The following is a 17,154-nucleotide window of genomic DNA, read 5'->3' on the forward strand; positions in this document are numbered from 1 at the left end:
ACTCTCCGCTGTGCTGGTTTAATTGGTTAGACCCTTGTTTGCCTAGTAGTTTGCCCTCCTAGCTTCTTTTATGATCATGATTCATGGTTTCATGACTGATGTCTTTTTGTTCGCTAGGTTTCTTGAATACTGGGTGATGTAGGATATCATTGTGACGACTCCAGTTTTGATTTACATCTCCCCTCATACTTGCGCAGTAGCTCCCTCGTCTCCAGGTCTATTTTTTGTTCTCCCCCGTCAGCCATTATCTTTTTCACGAACCCTATCCCGTCGGAATAGCGTCGGTAGAAATACAACTCCTCCACTGCGTGCAGCAAGTCTTGGGCTTGGGGTTTGCTGATTAGACCGCCGCGGTTGGCGTCTGGTTCGGGGGTGAGAGGGAGAGGGATTTGAGTCCATAACTGTGTTGCGGTGATTAGTAACTTTGTTCTGATGGGGGTGGGATGGGGGGGTGAGGGGCATACATCGCCGTTCTCGACTCGGGGGATATATTCTTTTTTCAGGGCTGCAAACGCTGACTGCGAGAGAGCGGAGCGGTCAGCTCGGGAGACGGGTTGTTTGGCGGGGCAGGAGGCGAGGTCTTCGGGGTCGGATTCGGAGGAGGAGCCTAGGTTGAGGTTGAAGAGGAGGTCGTCTGCCATTTTGAGATGCGGGCAACTCCGCTGAAGGTGCTGGAGGATAAAAATTTGGTGGGAGCAACTTGAAGAGGTCTGGTTAATTGTAGATATTTTGAGTGTGAGATTGCTGTGAGAACAAAAGTTGAGATTGTGGGCAAGTCAAGTGAGTGAGTTGTAAAAGTTGAGAGGTGAGGTTGATAGATGGAGCTTTTCGGCAACGGCGCCGTGGCGGAGTCACCGCTTTGAACCTCCGCTCCGGCGATTCCTCCCGATAGCTGCTGTCTCCGCACCGGCGAGTTCAACTTCATCTTCAACGACAACTGTTTGGAAAGCTGGGGCTTTGTAACGTTCATATTGTAACTGTGTTTTTTTTTTCTAGTTTTTGAATGAGGTGTAAACTGACAAAAACTCGGCATTTGCATCCGAGTTTGCAGTTGCTGCATTGCTTGCTCTGAACCCAATCCTCGAGCGACTCCGAAGCACAAACTACACTTCCCGTCGGCACCTTTCACTTACACCTTGAATTATACCACACTTCCCCAAGTGTAGTTGTTTTGTACGCCATTACCGCAATGGACGAGCACCTCGCCGAAATCGTCTCCCTCGCCCAAGCCAAATTCGAGTCAACACCCCCCAACCGTCGGCTGTGTAAGTCCCCTTCCTCCTCCCCATCTCACACACCCCCATCAAACTAACCGTCCCAAAAAGTAATCGGCATCTCCGGCCCTCCCGGCTCCGGTAAACCTCCCCATGCTCTCCAACAACCCCCCCCCAAAGCTCCTCACTAACATCTTTCCCTCGCCTCCCCCCCAGGCAAAACCACCCTCTCAACCCTCCTCACCACCTCCCTCAACTCCCTCCTCCCCCAAACAACAACCTTCCTCCCCCTAGACGGCTACCACCACCCCCGCTCCACCCTCGACACCTTCCCCGACCCAGCCCGCGCCCATAAATATCGCGGCTCAGAACCAACCTTCAACGGCCCCGCCTTCCTCTCCCTCGTCCAATCCCTCGCCGAACCCATCACCCCCTCCACATCCCCCATCTACGCCCCCAGCTTCGACCACGCCGTCAAAGACCCGGTCGAGAACGCCATCGAAATCCTACCGACGCACAGGATAGTGGTTATCGAGGGGAATTGTAGGCCCCCCCTCCATTTTCCCTCACATGCGCCCCCCTTTCCTTGCTTAAAATGCTGATGATCAAATGGATAAAAAAGATATCATGCTCAACAAACCACCCTGGTCATCCATCCCGCCGTTACTGGACATCAAGATCTTCATCTCCGCGCCCGAGCCGGTTTTGCGGCAAAGGCTGGCAAGGAGACATTTGGCTGCTGGGTTAGTCGACAGTGTGGAGAAGGGGGAGGAGAGGGCCGATTTTAACGATGTACCCAACGGTAGACAGATCATTGAGAATCTGGTTCTCTATCAGGGGGACGTAATTCAGATCGGGAGCACGGATGATGTGACGTGGGGACCTGTCTCCTCGTCGTCAATGTAGATATCAAACTTGAAATGAAGGACATTGTGACCACACAGTCACTCAGTCTTGCTGAATTCTAACATTCACAGTCAGTCACTTCAATTCTTCGCTTCAGAGTCAGAATGGGCATCGCTATAATTCAGAACGAAGAATCATCTTCATCTGTCTCAATCGAGTGCCTCTGCAGATCCTAAAGCAAGAACACTCACGCAGCCCATGCTGCCAAGTAGTAGTTGATATCCGAACCTAAGATCCCATCGCGGATAAGCAAACTCCTCCAGACTCCAGACGCCTTCTCGAAACAACTAGCAAATCCCTTCACAACGCTTTCCACCGCGCTCTTAGTCTTACGAATATGCATCCATGAAAATCTTCTGTGCTACTCCAAATAGCACCGATATTAATCATATGTCATCTCCATCTCCTCTATCCCAAGGTGGGAACCGTGCCAATTCACTTGGGAAGGTGAAAATTAAAGCGGCCTGTGGTCGGCAGCGCGGCTCTGCTGGCATGACGGGACGCTCCAAGGCCGCGCAAAGTCGACGTCGACGCACTGGATGATCTGCGCGTATTTGCGGGCGGTGGTGTAGCCGCTGCAGGCACGAATGCGCGAGCAGTCGGTGTGAACGTCCGCGCGGCCGCGTTTAACGGCGGAGTTGGCTCTTCGATGGGGATCAGTTGTGATCCCTGCTCGAACGCGTCTCTACGCACGGTAGAGCACGAGATCTCTCGTGACCCTGCCGGTACTTCAAGAGTGAGCCGTGACATTCGGCGGTCAAGATCGCCCACCTGGGTGTCACTGCCCAAATAGCGGGCAGACGGCTGCAAAGTCGCAAGCGCTCCAGCACGGTCCCCAATAGCACGCGAACCCGGAAAGAAAAAGTCCTCCAGGTTCTCAGCCTCGTCAATCCTGGTCTCAGGGTCAAGCTGAGCGAGGTCGTGGAAATAGCTACCCTCCTTCCAGCGCTTTTCGTACGGGAGTCCCGTGAAAGCATTACTGTTTTGAATGGGGGCATCCATGGTCGAGGACCACCGTGAGGCACCAAGTCCAGCATCGGGTTTTCGATATTCAGCCAGGGGCTTCACAGGGGCCTGGACTGGCTTCAAGGCGGCAGCTGATGCCTGCGGTGAAATGTTCTCCACGGCCACGGACGACTCCGTTTTGGCGATAGTCATAGGCTGCTTTTGAGTTGTGGCAGCGGATGACTCTGCTTTCCCCAACACCCAGTCCATACCAATGGTGGACTTCCGGATGTACTCCTTCGTGTCAACACCGTCAACAGGAGGAGTGGGGGCCCCATCTTTGCCGTATGGATATGGGACATCTGCCAACCAGGCCGGGGGTTGGACCTGGGAGTTATTCATGGCCATCATCTCTTCATTCGTATACTGAAGACGACGGGGCTTGACAAACGCCACTGCAGAGGAGTTGAGATAGTCCTCTATCTGTGCGACTACCTCTTGTCGCTCGGACTTGGTGTGGTTCTGGCAGACCACATCGATGAATGCTTCGCGGATACCTTCAACAGTTGCGGTAATCTCCCGCTTGGTCTTCCCGCCAGCCTTCTTCCTGAGAAAAGCCGTGAGCATGTTTCGGAGCATGGCAACTGCATCAGGCACTGATAGCTTGACTGGTTCGTGTGTCAAAGCATCATTCTCTACCGGCGTGCTGGTTCTGCTGATATCGTGGCCGAGCGAAGTCACAGCAGGCGCCACCTCCAAGGCATCTTCGTTGCCGTATGGCTCCAAGGTCGAGAGCAGTGCCGATGCCTCTGAACTTCCACGCTTTAGGACTGGACTGGTGTCCTTCCCCTCGACATTGATAAGGACACCTTGTGTCGCTTTGAGCTCCGACTCGTCATCGTGTTGGCGCGTGCCGCTGGCTTCGCCCGTGATGAACCGAGAAGCGTACTGCACCGCCCTGTTATTGGACACGCTAGCCTGTGGCTTGACCGGTGGTAAACGAATCACAGTAGTGTTTCCGTTCGCGGGAGCAGCGTTTGCTGGAGTAACCGGCGGCTGAGGTGCAATCGATGGCTTGGGAGCAACCGATGGCTCTGGGGCAGGCTTCTGCCCAGAGGTTTCAAAAGCCCCCACGGCATATTTGCCAGCTTTGAGGTCTCTCAAAACTTTGAGGAAACTCTCAAGCTCACCAGCGGTACTGAAAGTCAGGCCGAAATACAGAACGTTCTGTCCAAAATGAAGAGAGAGGGTCAGGTCGCTTGAGACAAAGTCCTGATATTCGGCAATGGTGAACTGAACGAATAGTTTGTGTTCGGCAAACATCATGCAGAAGCCCAGTATGGGAGCTGGAGCCACTGTCAAGAAGACAACGGCAGGCAATGGCTGATTTCTTCCAGGTGGGTTGAGGAGAACCTCTGCCCGAGCGACCATGTGGGGAGGGTTGGCGACATGTTGGTTCCCACCATATTGGGATGGCGGGACTGGGACGTCTCTAGGAGCTTGCTGCACAATCCTGGAGGGGCCTGGGAGCGGGCTCGAAACCGGTTGGCGAAGGGGAGCAGACTCTGACGGCTGCCGGAGGTGGGCAGACGCTGGTGGGAGCCGGGATGGACCGGCATTTCTGGAGCTGGACATCTTCTGCTTGCGGTTGCGGTTGCTTACGAACGGGGACCCGCTCTTGACCATTTGCTGAACGTGCGAAAACGAGTGATGTGGCTCCTGGGCCGGAGGCATCTGGCTTCGGGTCGCATAGGGATGAAGGTTACTATACAGTATGGTTAGCACCAGGGCTTCTTCTTGACAATAATTGGCAAAATGTGACCCACTTGCGACTCTGGCTCTCCTGATATCTCAGCAAAACCGTCGCCTTTCTCTTGGCCTCTGCCTTCAGCTCGTGAAGGCGAGGACCTCCAAGATCAGCAAGCCCTTTGACCGCGGCAGCGTCATCATCCTCGAAGACGCCGGACGCAATGGCATCTGGCGAAATGTCAGCATCTACCATTCTATCAACTTTGGATGAGAGATCATACCCTGCCAAACATTCGACATCTTCGCGCCCCTCGCTACGAGCGCATCATTCTGGATTTGGGGCCGACGAATATACTCTTGTCTGGGCTCGCGGTCGCCCCGGTCACCACGACCATGTCGGCCATTCTTTCCGCCTCCCTTCTTTTTATTCATGGCTGCCAACTCGCCGTCATCGACGGGAAGTTCGTCCAGGCGGCCGATTCCCAAATCCGCCTGCAGATAACTAGTTAGCAGTATGTCACATGGCAATAGGAGCAGAGAAACTTCACCATCATGGCCTGCTGGATAGCGGCCTCCTCCGCCAGCTCCTCTGAGGTCTTCTTGTTCTCTTTGTCGATCGACATGATGACTAGATGCCCGTATGATCCTTGAAGGAGTCGTGATATTTGAGCGAACGAGTGACCTAAGCCGGGTCTGTAACGAGTGATGGAGTCGATCCAATCGAAAGGTCGTGCCCTGTCAAGTAGGACAAAACGTTTCTCACGACAACCGATCGATAATAGCGATCTGAAAGATGGTTACAAAGGCAATTGATATGACAAGACCCTGACGGTTCGTTTGACTAGACGCTTTGGGTTGAACAGAGGCAGGAGGTTGGCGAAGAGTGGTAGAGATCGAAGAACGAGAGAATGTTGTGGAGAGGTAAGCAGGCAAAGTGGGGAGTGCAAGCTTCTTAGAGGCGGCCACTCGCGAGCTCGGTCAGGCTAGGCAACGAGAGGATTGGTATGAAGGAAGGTACGCGCGTGCGGTGGGAACAAGGCGAGAAGGGATGGCAGGAGCACTGCTCGTTGAGGGGGGAGGAAGGAAGGGAGCACGGAGAGTAGAGGTTGGTCGGGCACAACTCGAAGGCGGTTTACTTACCGAATGAGCTGCCCACCTCAGAGTGATGGAACAGAGACAACGAATGTATCAAACTCGTTTTCTGCGTGTAGCAGAGTCGTCGGTATTGGTTTCTTGGAGCAAAGCGGAATAATACCGGGGAGCTGCCGAGTCGATCTGTTAGACGTCTGCAATTATTTTCGACTCTGTCATGTACATACCTTGATGATGGCGACGATGATGGAAACACAACTCGAGGTCGCGATAGATCGTCAATCAGGCCTGAGTTCCCTTGGGTGGTGAGGGAGATTGTCGCCCGACGGGGACCTTTGGGTGGTCGTGTTGTCAAGACCACGGAGGCAAGGAAGCCAGGAAGATATCTCCAGCCTGTTGAGGTAACAAGATAAGTTGTCAAGATACTCGAAGGGGATAAATCGAAAGATGAAGGGTAAGGTGAGCCAGTGGGAAAGCTAAGTAGTGGTGGCGGGAGGCTGTTGAGTTCGCAGCTAGATGCCTTTGTTCTGTTGTGTTTGGTTCAGGAAAAGAAAGCAGCGACTGAGGGAGAAGGAAGAGACTTTATACCCTTTATGGGACCCACGATGCGGTCTGTGGGTGCTCTCAATATGAGCCGCACCATCATGCCGCCGCCGGGTTTTGATTGCGGCCGAGGCTAGGGCTTGGAGGTTGTCGTCGCCGAGATATCTCGGGGGTCGTCGGGGGTCATCGGTGGGGGTCGCCGGCGGGGGTCGACCGCGGGGGTTAGACGGCAGGTGTGACAGAGGAGATTATGCAGAGCCGTGGAGGTCATCGATACTTGCTTTCAACTTCAAGTTCTGAGTTTCATACACAGTCACAAGCCACTTTACCTTACCTACCTTACATTAAATTGCCTACAAACAAGCGTTTCCATTAAGCACCAGATTTCGTACCATGACCGCCATTAACTGGACCTCGGGATCGGTTGTGGGGCTTATCTCCATCTTTCAAGAATCTCCCATGTCTTTAAGACTTTGCCATGTAGCTCAGAAGGCTTGGTCACACATGGTCCATGATCAATAAGTTAGGTGCTCAGACGGGCAGCTTTGAGTAATTGCCACTGAATCTGGGTTCTTGCGTTATAAAGGTTGTTACCTCCACCGGAGAATCATGGAAGGATATTGCCACCATGTGTTTTTTTTGTACGGAACATATATATATTGAACAAACAGCTACATTTTACAAAGGACGCGAGCAATTCGTCCATTTTACAGTGTGCTTGTTGACTTGCCCCTATTTTTGGACCTTGATATGGTCCGTGCGGAGGGTACACCTGAATTTGGACTTGAAGCAATTTGGGCCAAGGTATTCCACTTCATTGGGTCACCGCTTGCTTGTCTACTTTTCCAATCCGTGCCCTCGCGTCACACTCAGTGTCTGTAAACCCATTGCACGCTCACATCCCACCCAGGGACCCGGGGTGCAATGAGCGTGACTGTTCGGCTGAGGGGCTTTCTTGATCATGAAAACAGGCAACAAGCCATACGTATACCGACTCACCTCCCTCTTCAATCGCAACTCTTAGAACAACGGTAACGGAGACGACTATTCCGATGTCTGTGATAATGTAAACACCGTCTACATCTACGACTACGCCGGCCAGTATCCGATGAGAGCAACAAGGCTTCTAGTTATAAGAAATTGGGCGACGGAGAGCTGTCTAGGAGGAGGATAATCTTACCTGTCTTGTGATGACAGTTCCAATTCAAGATGATGTGGCAAATAGGTCAAGACCACCCGTGGGAGACGTGCAGATTCTAGACAGTGGTGTCTCGTCCACTGGGCTACTTACTCGCGCCAGGTTTACACCGTTTGAAGGTTAATGTGTGTTCTTTTAACACCTGATTTGGACTTCAACAGCGTAACCGGAAAGCGAGCAAGGGAAGTAGGTGTACGGGCATGCTGCATGTGGAATCTGGAAGTTGAATCCAATATCTTCAAATGGAGGATACAGCGGTGACGTTTCAGCAGGTAGCAACAACAACATCAATTCAACGCATCACGATATTCTGTCAAGTCTAGTAGTGTAACTTCAAATTATTTTATATTCAGCAGCGACGGCCATCATGTCCATCACCCTGCCCTCATAACCATTATGCAGTAAATATCGCTAAAATCAAATCCCATCATTCTCCCATTTACTTTGACCGAGCATCCTTGGGAGGCTCGCTCAAACCATCCTTGCCCTGACGACCAATTCCGCTCATATCAATATCCTCCGAAGCCTTGGTCGCAGGCTCCCTCAGTCCAGCTGTGGAACCGGGACCGGTTGAAACATCGCTCGAAAAACGACCACTGCCGACGTTGGTCTTGCTAGCGTCGGCGGACTGCCAGTCGGAGGCCTTGGGGGGCATCTGCGGGACGGGGAGGTTCTGGCGGACCTCTTCGATCTTGTCGGCCTTGGATTGAGTCATGTTGGCTGTGTTTGTGTGTGGTTTCTGATGGGGGTCAGCACATCTGCTTCAAACTCTTGAGAGTTCAAGGAGCTTACTTGATGTGGTGATTGTTGTCGTGAGACAAAGTCTTTTGAGTCGGTGCTTATTTTGAACTGCTTGATTGATTGATTGGTCTGGTGAACTGATTGGGAAGAACAGAATCGATAACAGGAGACCTCTAAATATCTCGTCTGGAGTGTGCTTTGGCGGAATATGAAGCTGGAGGACATCACAAATGACGTCAATTACATCACAGACCCCAGAGAGCCCAGCGAGGACCCTGTCACCAGCCCCTGCAGCCCCGCCCTAGGGTAGCGGGTAGGTTCTCAAGTGCCGATCTGCTCCCAGCCGACTGGCTGGTGACGCCAATGTCTTGGCTCCATGTTCAACGACATCCTTCGATTGTTGGAGCTTTGGGGGCGGATGGAAGTTTCCACAGATGATCCTGCGGGTTCTGCCTGTGTGAGTGGCTGCTCATCACTTGGCAATGGTCCGACTTCTTCGTCACTTGCCCACATGTCACTTTAAAGCCAAGTTAAGAGCCGTTGGAAGTGTGATTTGATCGATTTGATCGAGATTTGAGATGCCGATGGCTTGTTGAAAGCCTCAAGACTGACTTCAGGCACACTGAATACATACATACGACGACGACACAATCGGCCAAAAGAAAAAAAAAGAAAAAAAATCATGGCACAACAAGACAGAAGTAACCTGTGTATATTTCATCCTCCAGACCCCATCGCCTATCAAACCACGCTACTAACGTTGTGTATGTTGGTTGGCGGCAGAAACAAGAAGTGTAAACCATTTCCGATGGAGCCTATCCTAGACTATAGGCCAGCCAAGACTTGATGAAACCCGATTGACGATTAGGGAACCGCGTAACCCCATCCGTCGAAACCAGAGAAAGAAAAACGATGAACAATTGACCCGATTTCTGTACCACAAATGACCACCCCCCAAAACGCCGTGTCCTTGTCATGCGCATCCGGCGCGTGTCGCAAAATTTATAAGAATGGGAAAATTAAAAAGAAAACAATCGAAGAGCGTAACTGCATAACTTGCATAACCGTAACTCGTGTCGTTTGATGTCGTGTGTAGCGTCCTTGGGTGAGTTCCGTATGCGCCTCTATGTTGGATAGAGAGTGGAAATTGCTGCTGACCTAATTGGCAGGAGTGGAGGCGTTGAGGAGAGACGAGTCCTAGAAGATGGGAGAAGGCAACTCAAAGTCGGAGATTGAGTCTGTGTCCTCGACTACAGCAGCGACAGCCTTCATCTTCCACTTCTTAGCTGCAGAGGAGGTGATAGGCTCGCAGTCCTCGTCGACAAAGATCTCAAAGTCCAGTTTCTGTTCCTGCTCGCCAAGGTCAAAGCCAAACTTCGTCTTGGTCTCGCTCTTGGAAAGAGGGCTGGAGCTGATGCGGCCAGACTTCTTGACGAGTCGGCGACCACGAGGAGTGCCTCTCATGGACATGAGCTTGCGAGACTCGGCATTCCATTCCTCGCACTCTTGGATTTCCTTGCGGTACTCGAGAACCCACTGGCGAGCCATCTCGGCGTGATCGGGAGATCCGTCGTTGTTGACGAAAGATGGGACGTGAATATAATGAGTCGAAGGTCCAGCACGATGAGCAAAAGGCCCAGAGCGGCGGCGGGGAGGCATCGCGAGAGGTTGGGCGTTCTCGTCCTGCTCAGGAAGCTCAACCTTCAAATTGAAACTCGAAGCAGCGTTATTGCGGTGGGTGCGAGGAATGTCGATGGCAGCCTGGGATTTTCCAGAGGGCTCAGGCTCTGGGCCTTGCTCTGCAACTTTGTGGGTCTTCCTGGGAGCAAAGTTGTGGGAAGTGGGACGGGCAATTTGGGGCAGGCCAAAAGTCTTGGAGTTGGCCGGAATGGTGAGAAGGTGAGTAATGTCGCCCAGAGGAACACGGGCAGAGTCCTTGTCATCGTCATCGTCGAATTTGTCGTCATCGAGCTTCTTCTCATCGATCTCGTCGTCGTCGGTCCCGGAGGTTTGGGCAGCAGTGCTATTTTCAGCCTCGTCGGTCAGAGAAGCGGGGCCAGCAGTGGTCGTAGCCGGGACGTCCTCGTCGATAGACGGGTCACCCTCTTCAATCTGCGACTCGGGGTCCAAAACCAGGGGTCGGAGCGGAGACGAGACGTGAGGCTCAAAATAGCCACGATCCAACCGGGAGGTTTGGGCGATCTTAGTGGCCTGCTTCGTCATCGACATCTTTCCTGACGGGTCGGAGGTTGATGGTGAAGTTGGTGAGGTCGGGAGTGTGATGGTGAGTTGTGAGAGGGTTCAAAAATAGCACAAGGAAATTTGATGGCTCAAATATGAAATAAATTGCGGAGATTCCGTCTATCAAGGCTGACAGTGCTCCTGAGCGTTCGATGAACTGCGCGGGTCTCAGTTGTTCGTGAGGCTCCGCGTGAAGCTCGGCGGTGTGGTATTGTGTGAGGGGAGAATGAGAACAATGACGGGGAGGTCCGCGATATTCTCTTGGAGCTGTAGAGCAGGTGTATGGCGACTTGAACACGCACGACGATGCGAGCATAAACATCTCCTAGAACCCCTGTCTGGGCGCCTGAGGAAGCAAAACGAACCCCAAAGACAACCTGGAAAGAGCTGCTTTGTGCCAATTCCTGCAAGTATTAATTATTCTTAAGGTACCTAGAAAGCGATGGCTGATGACTACACAACGTAGACCTTCCTACCATGCGCTACTATCTGTAGCAATGGACAGGTATAAGATACGCAAGGCCTTGTTAGGCATCTTCCTCTTGACGACTCCCTGTCCGTATTCACTTCAGGACACGAACTCTTCGTATTGTACATGTCTATTGGGTACCTGTAGGGGCCTTTCGCTCTTTCCATATGTGTCTCCATGGCCAGATATCACCGAGATCGGAATCATCTGAAGTTCAACAATGGGCTGTAAAACTGTTCAACTAGGCAGACGCCTTCACGTCGCTTCCCATAGGATATACCTTTTCTTCAACTGCCAGCTTAATGACAACCACATGCAGAGGACAATAATTACACCGCTAAACGCCCTTAGAGACCAGGAGATGTGGTTTGTCTATGGCATGGGCGGATATAGGGCTTGGGGTTTTGAGATACACATTGTGAATAAGATAACAGAGACTGATATCTCACAAATAGATCTGAATGATAGTTAATTCTAATAATCTCTTTCTATCACCCGAAATACCTGGAATGGGAAAGTGTTCTTCTACAATAGCCCCACAAGATATTCGCTACTTGCTCATAACCTCAATCCCGACTTAATGCAGAAGATCTGATGAACATTGGCCCCACATACCTGGGAGTATTATACTTTTGTTACCTCGTGGAGGTTTTGCTGGGACATAATGTTAGGATAGGGGCAGCATCCAGCAATTCACACAATGGTTCACAGCTTTAAAACAGCCAGTCCCACGATCTATAGGAAATCTGGTAAACTGGCAGAGCAAGAAGACTGTCCGGGCTCTTGCTTTCACAAAGTTTTGGTGGACATATTTTCAAGAGTTTTGCAGTCTCAGATAGTCTTTGTGCACGCTCTTTGAAGATGGTGTGTGTTGTCGTGGAGCCAAAAAGGGAAGCATTCACTTACACGCATGGGACAGGGGTGCCTGATTGGCCAGCTTTGGGCATCTCTACCCAGCAGCATCTTTACTCTCGGACTCTGCCACCTTGACTCAAGATGTCTGTTCGCGCGTTCATCTGAACCCAGTTTGGAGATAAAGCTCTGCTTGCATCAGTTGTGTAGATAACCTCACTTTTATGCCTTCTGAAATCCTCAAAATTTGACAGTATTTATTGTTCTATTCTCATGATGATGTCCCGCTTCAACCCTAACCCAGATCACCCATGAAGATCCAGGCTGTCCCAGCCGGCACCGGTCACCCGATCCAATTAATGCTGGACAATGGCAGGTGCCCGTGCCTCGGCGCGGCCACTTTAAAAAAGTGAAAGAGGCGATGCCCTCAACAATTTCTCTGTGCATTGCGCCAATTCCGATGCCGCCTCCCCAGACGTCCGCCCTTCCCTAGATTTTCCTCTTTTCTCTCTAATGCCTTAATACGATTCTTTTAATATACGAAAACGACGAAATGTTATCCTCGAGAGCCTCTCTCGCCGCCACGAGGCGTCTAGGCCCCACTACGAGTTTCGCTCAACAAGCCGGTTGGACATGCGCCAAGTGTCGCAACTCGATTCCAACACTTCGAAAAGGGGTTCCGAGCCTACTTCGCGCGAATGGCCCGACAACGAGACGATATGGCAGTAAGACTGGCGACAACGGAGGGCGCCAGGACCATAACTATGGTGGCAGATCGAGAGCCAGGAGGTCAGCTGTGCTGGCCGCAACAGGAGGTGGTGTCGCCGCCGCCGCCGCTACGGTTGGTGGAAGTTTACTTGCCTTCGGGGACGACATCAAGAACTCGTATGAAGCGATGGAGAGAACGGGCAGGGTGGCTGCCGCACTGGTACTCTGCATCAACGACTACTACACCACCCTCGGCCGGCGGGATAAGGTGGAGAAGCCAGAAGAGAAGGAAACTCTGCTCAAGGCCTGCCACCAGAGATGTGCCGACAGGACATTAAAGGTTCTAGAGCAGAGTGGTGGCATCTTCATCAAGTTGGGACAGCATCTGGTTTGTGGCACCCCCTTTCGTTCGTCGTTCACTGACCATTCAGGGGCTAACATGACTTTTTCAACAGAGCGCAATGAACTATCTCCTCCCACCCGAATGGACCACGACGTTCATCCCCCTCCAAGATAGATGTCCCGTTTCCTCGTTCGAATCGATCCAAGCCATGTTCAAAGCCGATACCGGACAAGACCTTTTGGATTACTTTTCCGAGTTCTCCCCCGAGCCGATAGGTGCCGCCTCTCTTGCGCAGGTCCATATGGCTACGATCAGGGAAACTGGTCAAAGGGTCGCCGTCAAAGTACAGCACCCATCCCTTAAGAAATGGGCCAAACTCGACATGAACCTCACCTCGTTTACCTTTTCCACATTGAAGCGCTTCTTTCCTGAATATGACCTCGAGTGGCTATCCTCCGAAGTAGAGGTTTCGTTACCGCAAGAACTCAATTTCGAATGCGAGGCTGAGAATTCGAAACGGACAAAGGAGTACTTTGGGAGTCTGTCACAGCCTCTGCCGCTGGTGATCCCGGATGTGCTCTGGGCGAAGAAGCGCATTTTGGTTATGGCATGCGAAACGGGCAAGAGACTGGATGATTTGGACTACATGGACTCGCAAGGGATCGACAGAGACGAGGTATCTGCCACCTTGGCGAGGATATTCAACGAGATGATTTTTGGTGAGGGGGCCCCGCTGCACTGCGATCCTCACGGAGGCAACATCGCCATTCGAAAGAACGACACTAGAAGAAGAGGGCCGAACTTTGATATTGTGCTCTATGACCACGGGCTGTATAGAGATATCCCCCAGGATTTGAGGAGGAGCTACGCCAAGATGTGGCTGGCAGTGATTGATGGGGATATGGAAGGGATGAAGAAGTATGTCAACGAGGTGGCGGGCATTGGGGAGGACAAGTTCCCTCTGTTTGCCTCGGCCATCACTGGGAGGGACTTTATGATTGTGAGCGACACCAATGAGGGTGGTGTGATGAAGCCGAAGGAGGCGAGCGAGCAAAAGACCATGAGCACTGCGTTGCAAGAGGGTTTGCTGGCGGACTTGGTGCAGATGTTGGGACAAGTGCCGAGAATTATCCTGTTGATTCTGAAGACGAACGACTTGACGAGGAGTCTGGATGAGAGTTTGCATACAAAGCAGGGGCCGGTCAGACAGTTCCTGATTCTGGCCAGGTATTGCATGCGGACGGTGTTTTACGAGCAGCTGGAAGAGATCAAGAAGAGAGGGAGTCTGTACTGGCCACCAAATGCCATCAGGGTGTTTGCTGCCTGGCTGGGATTCTTGAGAGTAGAATTGAAGCTTGAGGCGTTTGAACTTTGGTTGAGCGCGAAGCGGTTGCTGGGATACAAGAACTTGGGGTTAGAGGCGGCTGCATGATGCCATAGACGCGAGTGTATATGAGATGCCGCGTTTAGGCAGACTCTCAAGTATTCAGGCAGCCATGTTTGAGTGAGTGAGTGAGTATGTGTGTCTGTCGTTTTCTCATACGATGCTGATCTGGGCTGTGACAAACAGTGACGAGACGAATTGTCTTCAGGACTTTGAATTCATGGCAGATCACCTCGGATTGGACCTCGTAAAAGTCCTGAACCGGGACACCATACCATCCTGAGAACAGGGGTCCGACCAGCCCTATGAGGCGCGTCGCCTCTGCCAAGAGCCCAGGCAGCTAGCTCATGGTTTCAAAGTACCACCACGCCTCGTTGTAACAACACATCATCACCGTAGACATAGTTTTGTACAGGCCTCTTCACCCTCTCCGCTCCCTTTCTCATCATTCAACAGGACATATTTATCCTGCACAGCAACCACCATCGTTCACCACCACCTACAGACATATCACCCAACAATCCCCTCACCGCCAGTCCGTCACCATGCTCTCCTCCATCAAATGGCCCTTCCTCTCCTCCTCCTCCGAGGAAAAGAAACCCACACCCCACCCTCACATCCAACCCCACAAGCCCATCCAAACCAAATACGTCTCCCTCCCCGTCGACATCCCCTCCTCTTTCCTCTCCCTCACCCCCGACCCGGCCCTCGTCCCAGACGCAAAACCAATCACCTTCCACCCCCTAGACTGGACCTCAACCGCCATCCCCGAAAACAAGGGGAAGCTAGCCTTCATCCTCGAAAACGTCCTCTCCCCTTCGGAATGTGGCCAACTGATCGAGTACGCAGAGGAATCAGTACCGCTGGATAGCCCGACCGCCGCCTCTGGCGCAAACAACGGACCCTGGAGCCCGGCGCTGGTGAATGTGGGCTCAGGATTCGAACTTTATGAGCCGAGCTACAGGCGGAGCGACAGGATCATTTGGGATACAAAAGAAGTCGCGGACAGGATTTGGGAGCGGTGTTTGAGTGTGGAGGGGTTGAGGAGGGAGATTGAGGTTATACAGGGGCAGGAGAGGATCAAGAAGGTGACGGGGCGGGGCGAGTGGCACGGGGATGGGGGGAGGGGGAGGTGGGTGATGAGGAGGATGAATGAGCGGCTTAGGTTTCTGAGGTATGAGAAGGGGGGGTTTTTCCAGCGTGAGTGACACTGATGAGGGTGGAAGGGGAACACGAATGGGTGCTAATGAGGATGACTATAGCGCATTGTGACAGTGCGTATTATGCTTCGATGGATAAGGAGAAGGTTGTCAAGACGTTGCTTACGGTGCATATTTACTTGAACGATTGCAAGGCTACGGCCGAGGACCCGGACAGTACTGAGTTGGTGGGCGGGGCGACGACGCTGTTTAGCTCGGATGAGAAGAGGAGGTACGATGTCGAGTGCAAGGCGGGGAGGGTGTTGGTTTTTCAGCACAGCGCCGTGCTGCACTCGGGGGATGAGGTGAAGCAGGGGGTCAAGTTTAGTGTGAGGAGTGATGTTTTGTATGAGCAGGTTTTGGCGAAGGAGGAGGAGCAGGACGAGGCAGAGGAGGAGGCAGAGGAGGAGGAGGAGGGTGAGGGTTCAAAGTAAGGGATGTATGTTTACGGCGTCCCAAACCAGTATTTTGCAATGGAAAGGTAGCTAAGGGGTGTTTATAACAAGCATGTTGGTGTTGACCCCTAAAGCCCCCTGAAAACGCCAAGGTTTAGGTGGGGTGAGTTTAACTTCAGTTGCTGACCGCTCCCCGCATTTCAACCATCTCACTCACCACTCACCCTCACCCTCACCCTCACCCCTCACCTTACACCACCAAGCTCTCGCATCTCACTTCATCTATCTCTCATCATCCTTCTCTCCTCCCCATCTCAACACCCCCCCAACTCACCCACAATGCCACCCCCAGATTTCACCTCTCCCCTCATCTTCAAAACCTTCAACACCATCCCCTCCACCGCCGCATCCCCACCACCCCCCTCAGAAACATACTACCTCCTCGCCGAGATAAAAGAAAACCTCTCCCTCACCCGCCCAACCCTAATCTGCTCGGACCTCTCCTCCACCTCCTTCGCCCTGACCTGGTCCGACCTCCACGCCTCTCCCCACGCCTCCGACGTTGACTTCAAGGCCCTAGGTCTCAAAAAGGGGAATTGTGTCCTCTTGCCAAATGCCAAAAGAACTGACTCCTCAGATGAGGTGAAGCAAGGCAAGGTTGTGATCCCCGGGGGCAAGGATGAGTGGCAAGGAAAGTCCGGGCTGAGGGTGATACCAGGCAAGCTGGAAAAGGTGGTAGAGGTGGGGCAGGATTGGGAGTTTGTGATTGAGGAGGGGGAGGGGAAGTGTGGGAGTTGCGGCAAGGAAGGGAGGGAGGAGGAGCTGGCCAAGTGTACGGGGTGTAGGGGGGTGGGGTATTGTTCCAAGGTATGCCTCTCACTGTTGAATATAAGAAATGATGATGCTAATGGGGGAGAACAGGAGTGTCAAGTTAAAGGCTGGACAGAAGGTGGCCACAAAAGTACATGCAAGATTATCAAGACCCTAAAGGAGATATGGCCTTGATTTAGATACACAACAATCTCAACCATGACATCGCACTCTCAAACGAAATGACACTGCAATAAAGTTACACCAAAAGCGAGACGGTCCCACACTAAATACATACATACGAACCAAAAACCCCCGAATGAATTCCCCCCAGGTCCCTATTTTGTCATTTCCCCGTCACAAAA

At 52.3% G+C, this 17,154-nt stretch overlaps 8 protein-coding genes across 8 annotated transcripts; 4 read left to right on the forward strand and 4 right to left on the reverse strand.

Moving 5' to 3' along the window:
* Positions 1 to 141: 141 nt before the first annotated feature.
* Positions 142 to 1,247, reverse strand: QC763_209815 (uncharacterized protein). The gene is made up of 2 exons (XM_062910029.1): positions 465 to 1,247; positions 142 to 401 (listed from the first exon to the last, which is right to left on the reverse strand). The coding sequence occupies exons 1-2, from the start codon at positions 639 to 641 to the stop codon at positions 147 to 149; spliced, it is 432 nt and encodes a 143-aa protein (XP_062768895.1). The 5' UTR covers positions 642 to 1,247; the 3' UTR covers positions 142 to 146.
* Positions 1,190 to 2,263, forward strand: QC763_209820 (uncharacterized protein; the record flags this gene model as incomplete). The annotated part of the gene is made up of 4 exons (XM_062910030.1): positions 1,190 to 1,265; positions 1,326 to 1,355; positions 1,431 to 1,757; positions 1,837 to 2,263. The coding sequence occupies 4 exons, from the start codon at positions 1,190 to 1,192 to the stop codon at positions 2,118 to 2,120; spliced, it is 717 nt and encodes a 238-aa protein (XP_062768896.1). The 3' UTR covers positions 2,121 to 2,263.
* On the reverse strand, positions 2,217 to 6,417 carry QC763_209830 (uncharacterized protein). The gene is made up of 5 exons (XM_062910031.1): positions 5,955 to 6,417; positions 5,363 to 5,797; positions 5,096 to 5,306; positions 4,892 to 5,042; positions 2,217 to 4,830 (listed from the first exon to the last, which is right to left on the reverse strand). Exons 2-5 carry the CDS (start codon positions 5,435 to 5,437, stop codon positions 2,556 to 2,558), a joined length of 2,712 nt encoding a protein of 903 aa, XP_062768897.1. The 5' UTR covers positions 5,438 to 5,797; positions 5,955 to 6,417; the 3' UTR covers positions 2,217 to 2,555.
* A 1,529-nt stretch (positions 6,418 to 7,946) lies between these two features.
* On the reverse strand, positions 7,947 to 8,613 carry QC763_209840 (uncharacterized protein; the record flags this gene model as incomplete). The annotated part of the gene is made up of 2 exons (XM_062910032.1): positions 7,947 to 8,386; positions 8,440 to 8,613. The coding sequence occupies 2 exons, from the start codon at positions 8,611 to 8,613 to the stop codon at positions 8,087 to 8,089; spliced, it is 474 nt and encodes a 157-aa protein (XP_062768898.1). The 3' UTR covers positions 7,947 to 8,086.
* Positions 8,614 to 9,585: 972 nt separating this feature from the next.
* On the reverse strand, positions 9,586 to 10,617 carry QC763_209845 (uncharacterized protein; the record flags this gene model as incomplete). Its single annotated transcript, XM_062910033.1, has 1 exon — positions 9,586 to 10,617. The coding sequence occupies one exon, from the start codon at positions 10,615 to 10,617 to the stop codon at positions 9,586 to 9,588; it is 1,032 nt and encodes a 343-aa protein (XP_062768899.1).
* A 1,733-nt stretch (positions 10,618 to 12,350) lies between these two features.
* QC763_209850 (uncharacterized protein) lies at positions 12,351 to 14,433 on the forward strand (the record flags this gene model as incomplete). The annotated part of the gene is made up of 2 exons (XM_062910034.1): positions 12,351 to 13,046; positions 13,114 to 14,433. The coding sequence occupies exons 1-2, from the start codon at positions 12,504 to 12,506 to the stop codon at positions 14,431 to 14,433; spliced, it is 1,863 nt and encodes a 620-aa protein (XP_062768900.1). The 5' UTR covers positions 12,351 to 12,503.
* Positions 14,434 to 14,930: 497 nt separating this feature from the next.
* On the forward strand, positions 14,931 to 16,069 carry QC763_209860 (uncharacterized protein; the record flags this gene model as incomplete). The annotated part of the gene is made up of 3 exons (XM_062910035.1): positions 14,931 to 15,585; positions 15,648 to 16,014; positions 16,066 to 16,069. 3 exons carry the CDS (start codon positions 14,931 to 14,933, stop codon positions 16,067 to 16,069), a joined length of 1,026 nt encoding a protein of 341 aa, XP_062768901.1.
* A 249-nt stretch (positions 16,070 to 16,318) lies between these two features.
* QC763_209870 (uncharacterized protein) lies at positions 16,319 to 17,107 on the forward strand (the record flags this gene model as incomplete). The annotated part of the gene is made up of 2 exons (XM_062910036.1): positions 16,319 to 16,846; positions 16,901 to 17,107. The coding sequence occupies 2 exons, from the start codon at positions 16,319 to 16,321 to the stop codon at positions 16,982 to 16,984; spliced, it is 612 nt and encodes a 203-aa protein (XP_062768902.1). The 3' UTR covers positions 16,985 to 17,107.
* Positions 17,108 to 17,154: the final 47 nt, after the last annotated feature.

The sequence above is a fragment of the Podospora pseudopauciseta genome, assembly GCF_035222475.1.
Source record: "Podospora pseudopauciseta strain CBS 411.78 chromosome 2 map unlocalized CBS411.78m_2, whole genome shotgun sequence".
Classification (NCBI taxonomy): Eukaryota; Fungi; Ascomycota; class Sordariomycetes; order Sordariales; family Podosporaceae; genus Podospora; species Podospora pseudopauciseta.

What these genes read in the sequence shown, in the direction of transcription:
- QC763_209830 (XM_062910031.1), bottom strand. Translation starts at nt 5,437, where the DNA reads ATGTCGATCGACAAAGAGAACAAGAAGACCTCAGAGGAGCTGGCGGAG. An exon ending in CTATCCAGCAGGCCATGATG is followed by an intron (nt 5,307 to 5,362) that starts GTGAAGTTTCTC and finishes AGTTATCTGCAG; the next exon opens with GCGGATTTGGGAATCGGCCG. An exon ending in CAGGAGAGCCAGAGTCGCAA is followed by an intron (nt 4,831 to 4,891) that starts GTGGGTCACATT and finishes CATACTGTATAG; the next exon opens with TAACCTTCATCCCTATGCGA.
- QC763_209815 (XM_062910029.1), bottom strand. Translation starts at nt 641, where the DNA reads ATGGCAGACGACCTCCTCTTCAACCTCAACCTAGGCTCCTCCTCCGAA. An exon ending in CCCGAGTCGAGAACGGCGAT is followed by an intron (nt 402 to 464) that starts GTATGCCCCTCA and finishes ACCGCAACACAG; the next exon opens with TTATGGACTCAAATCCCTCT.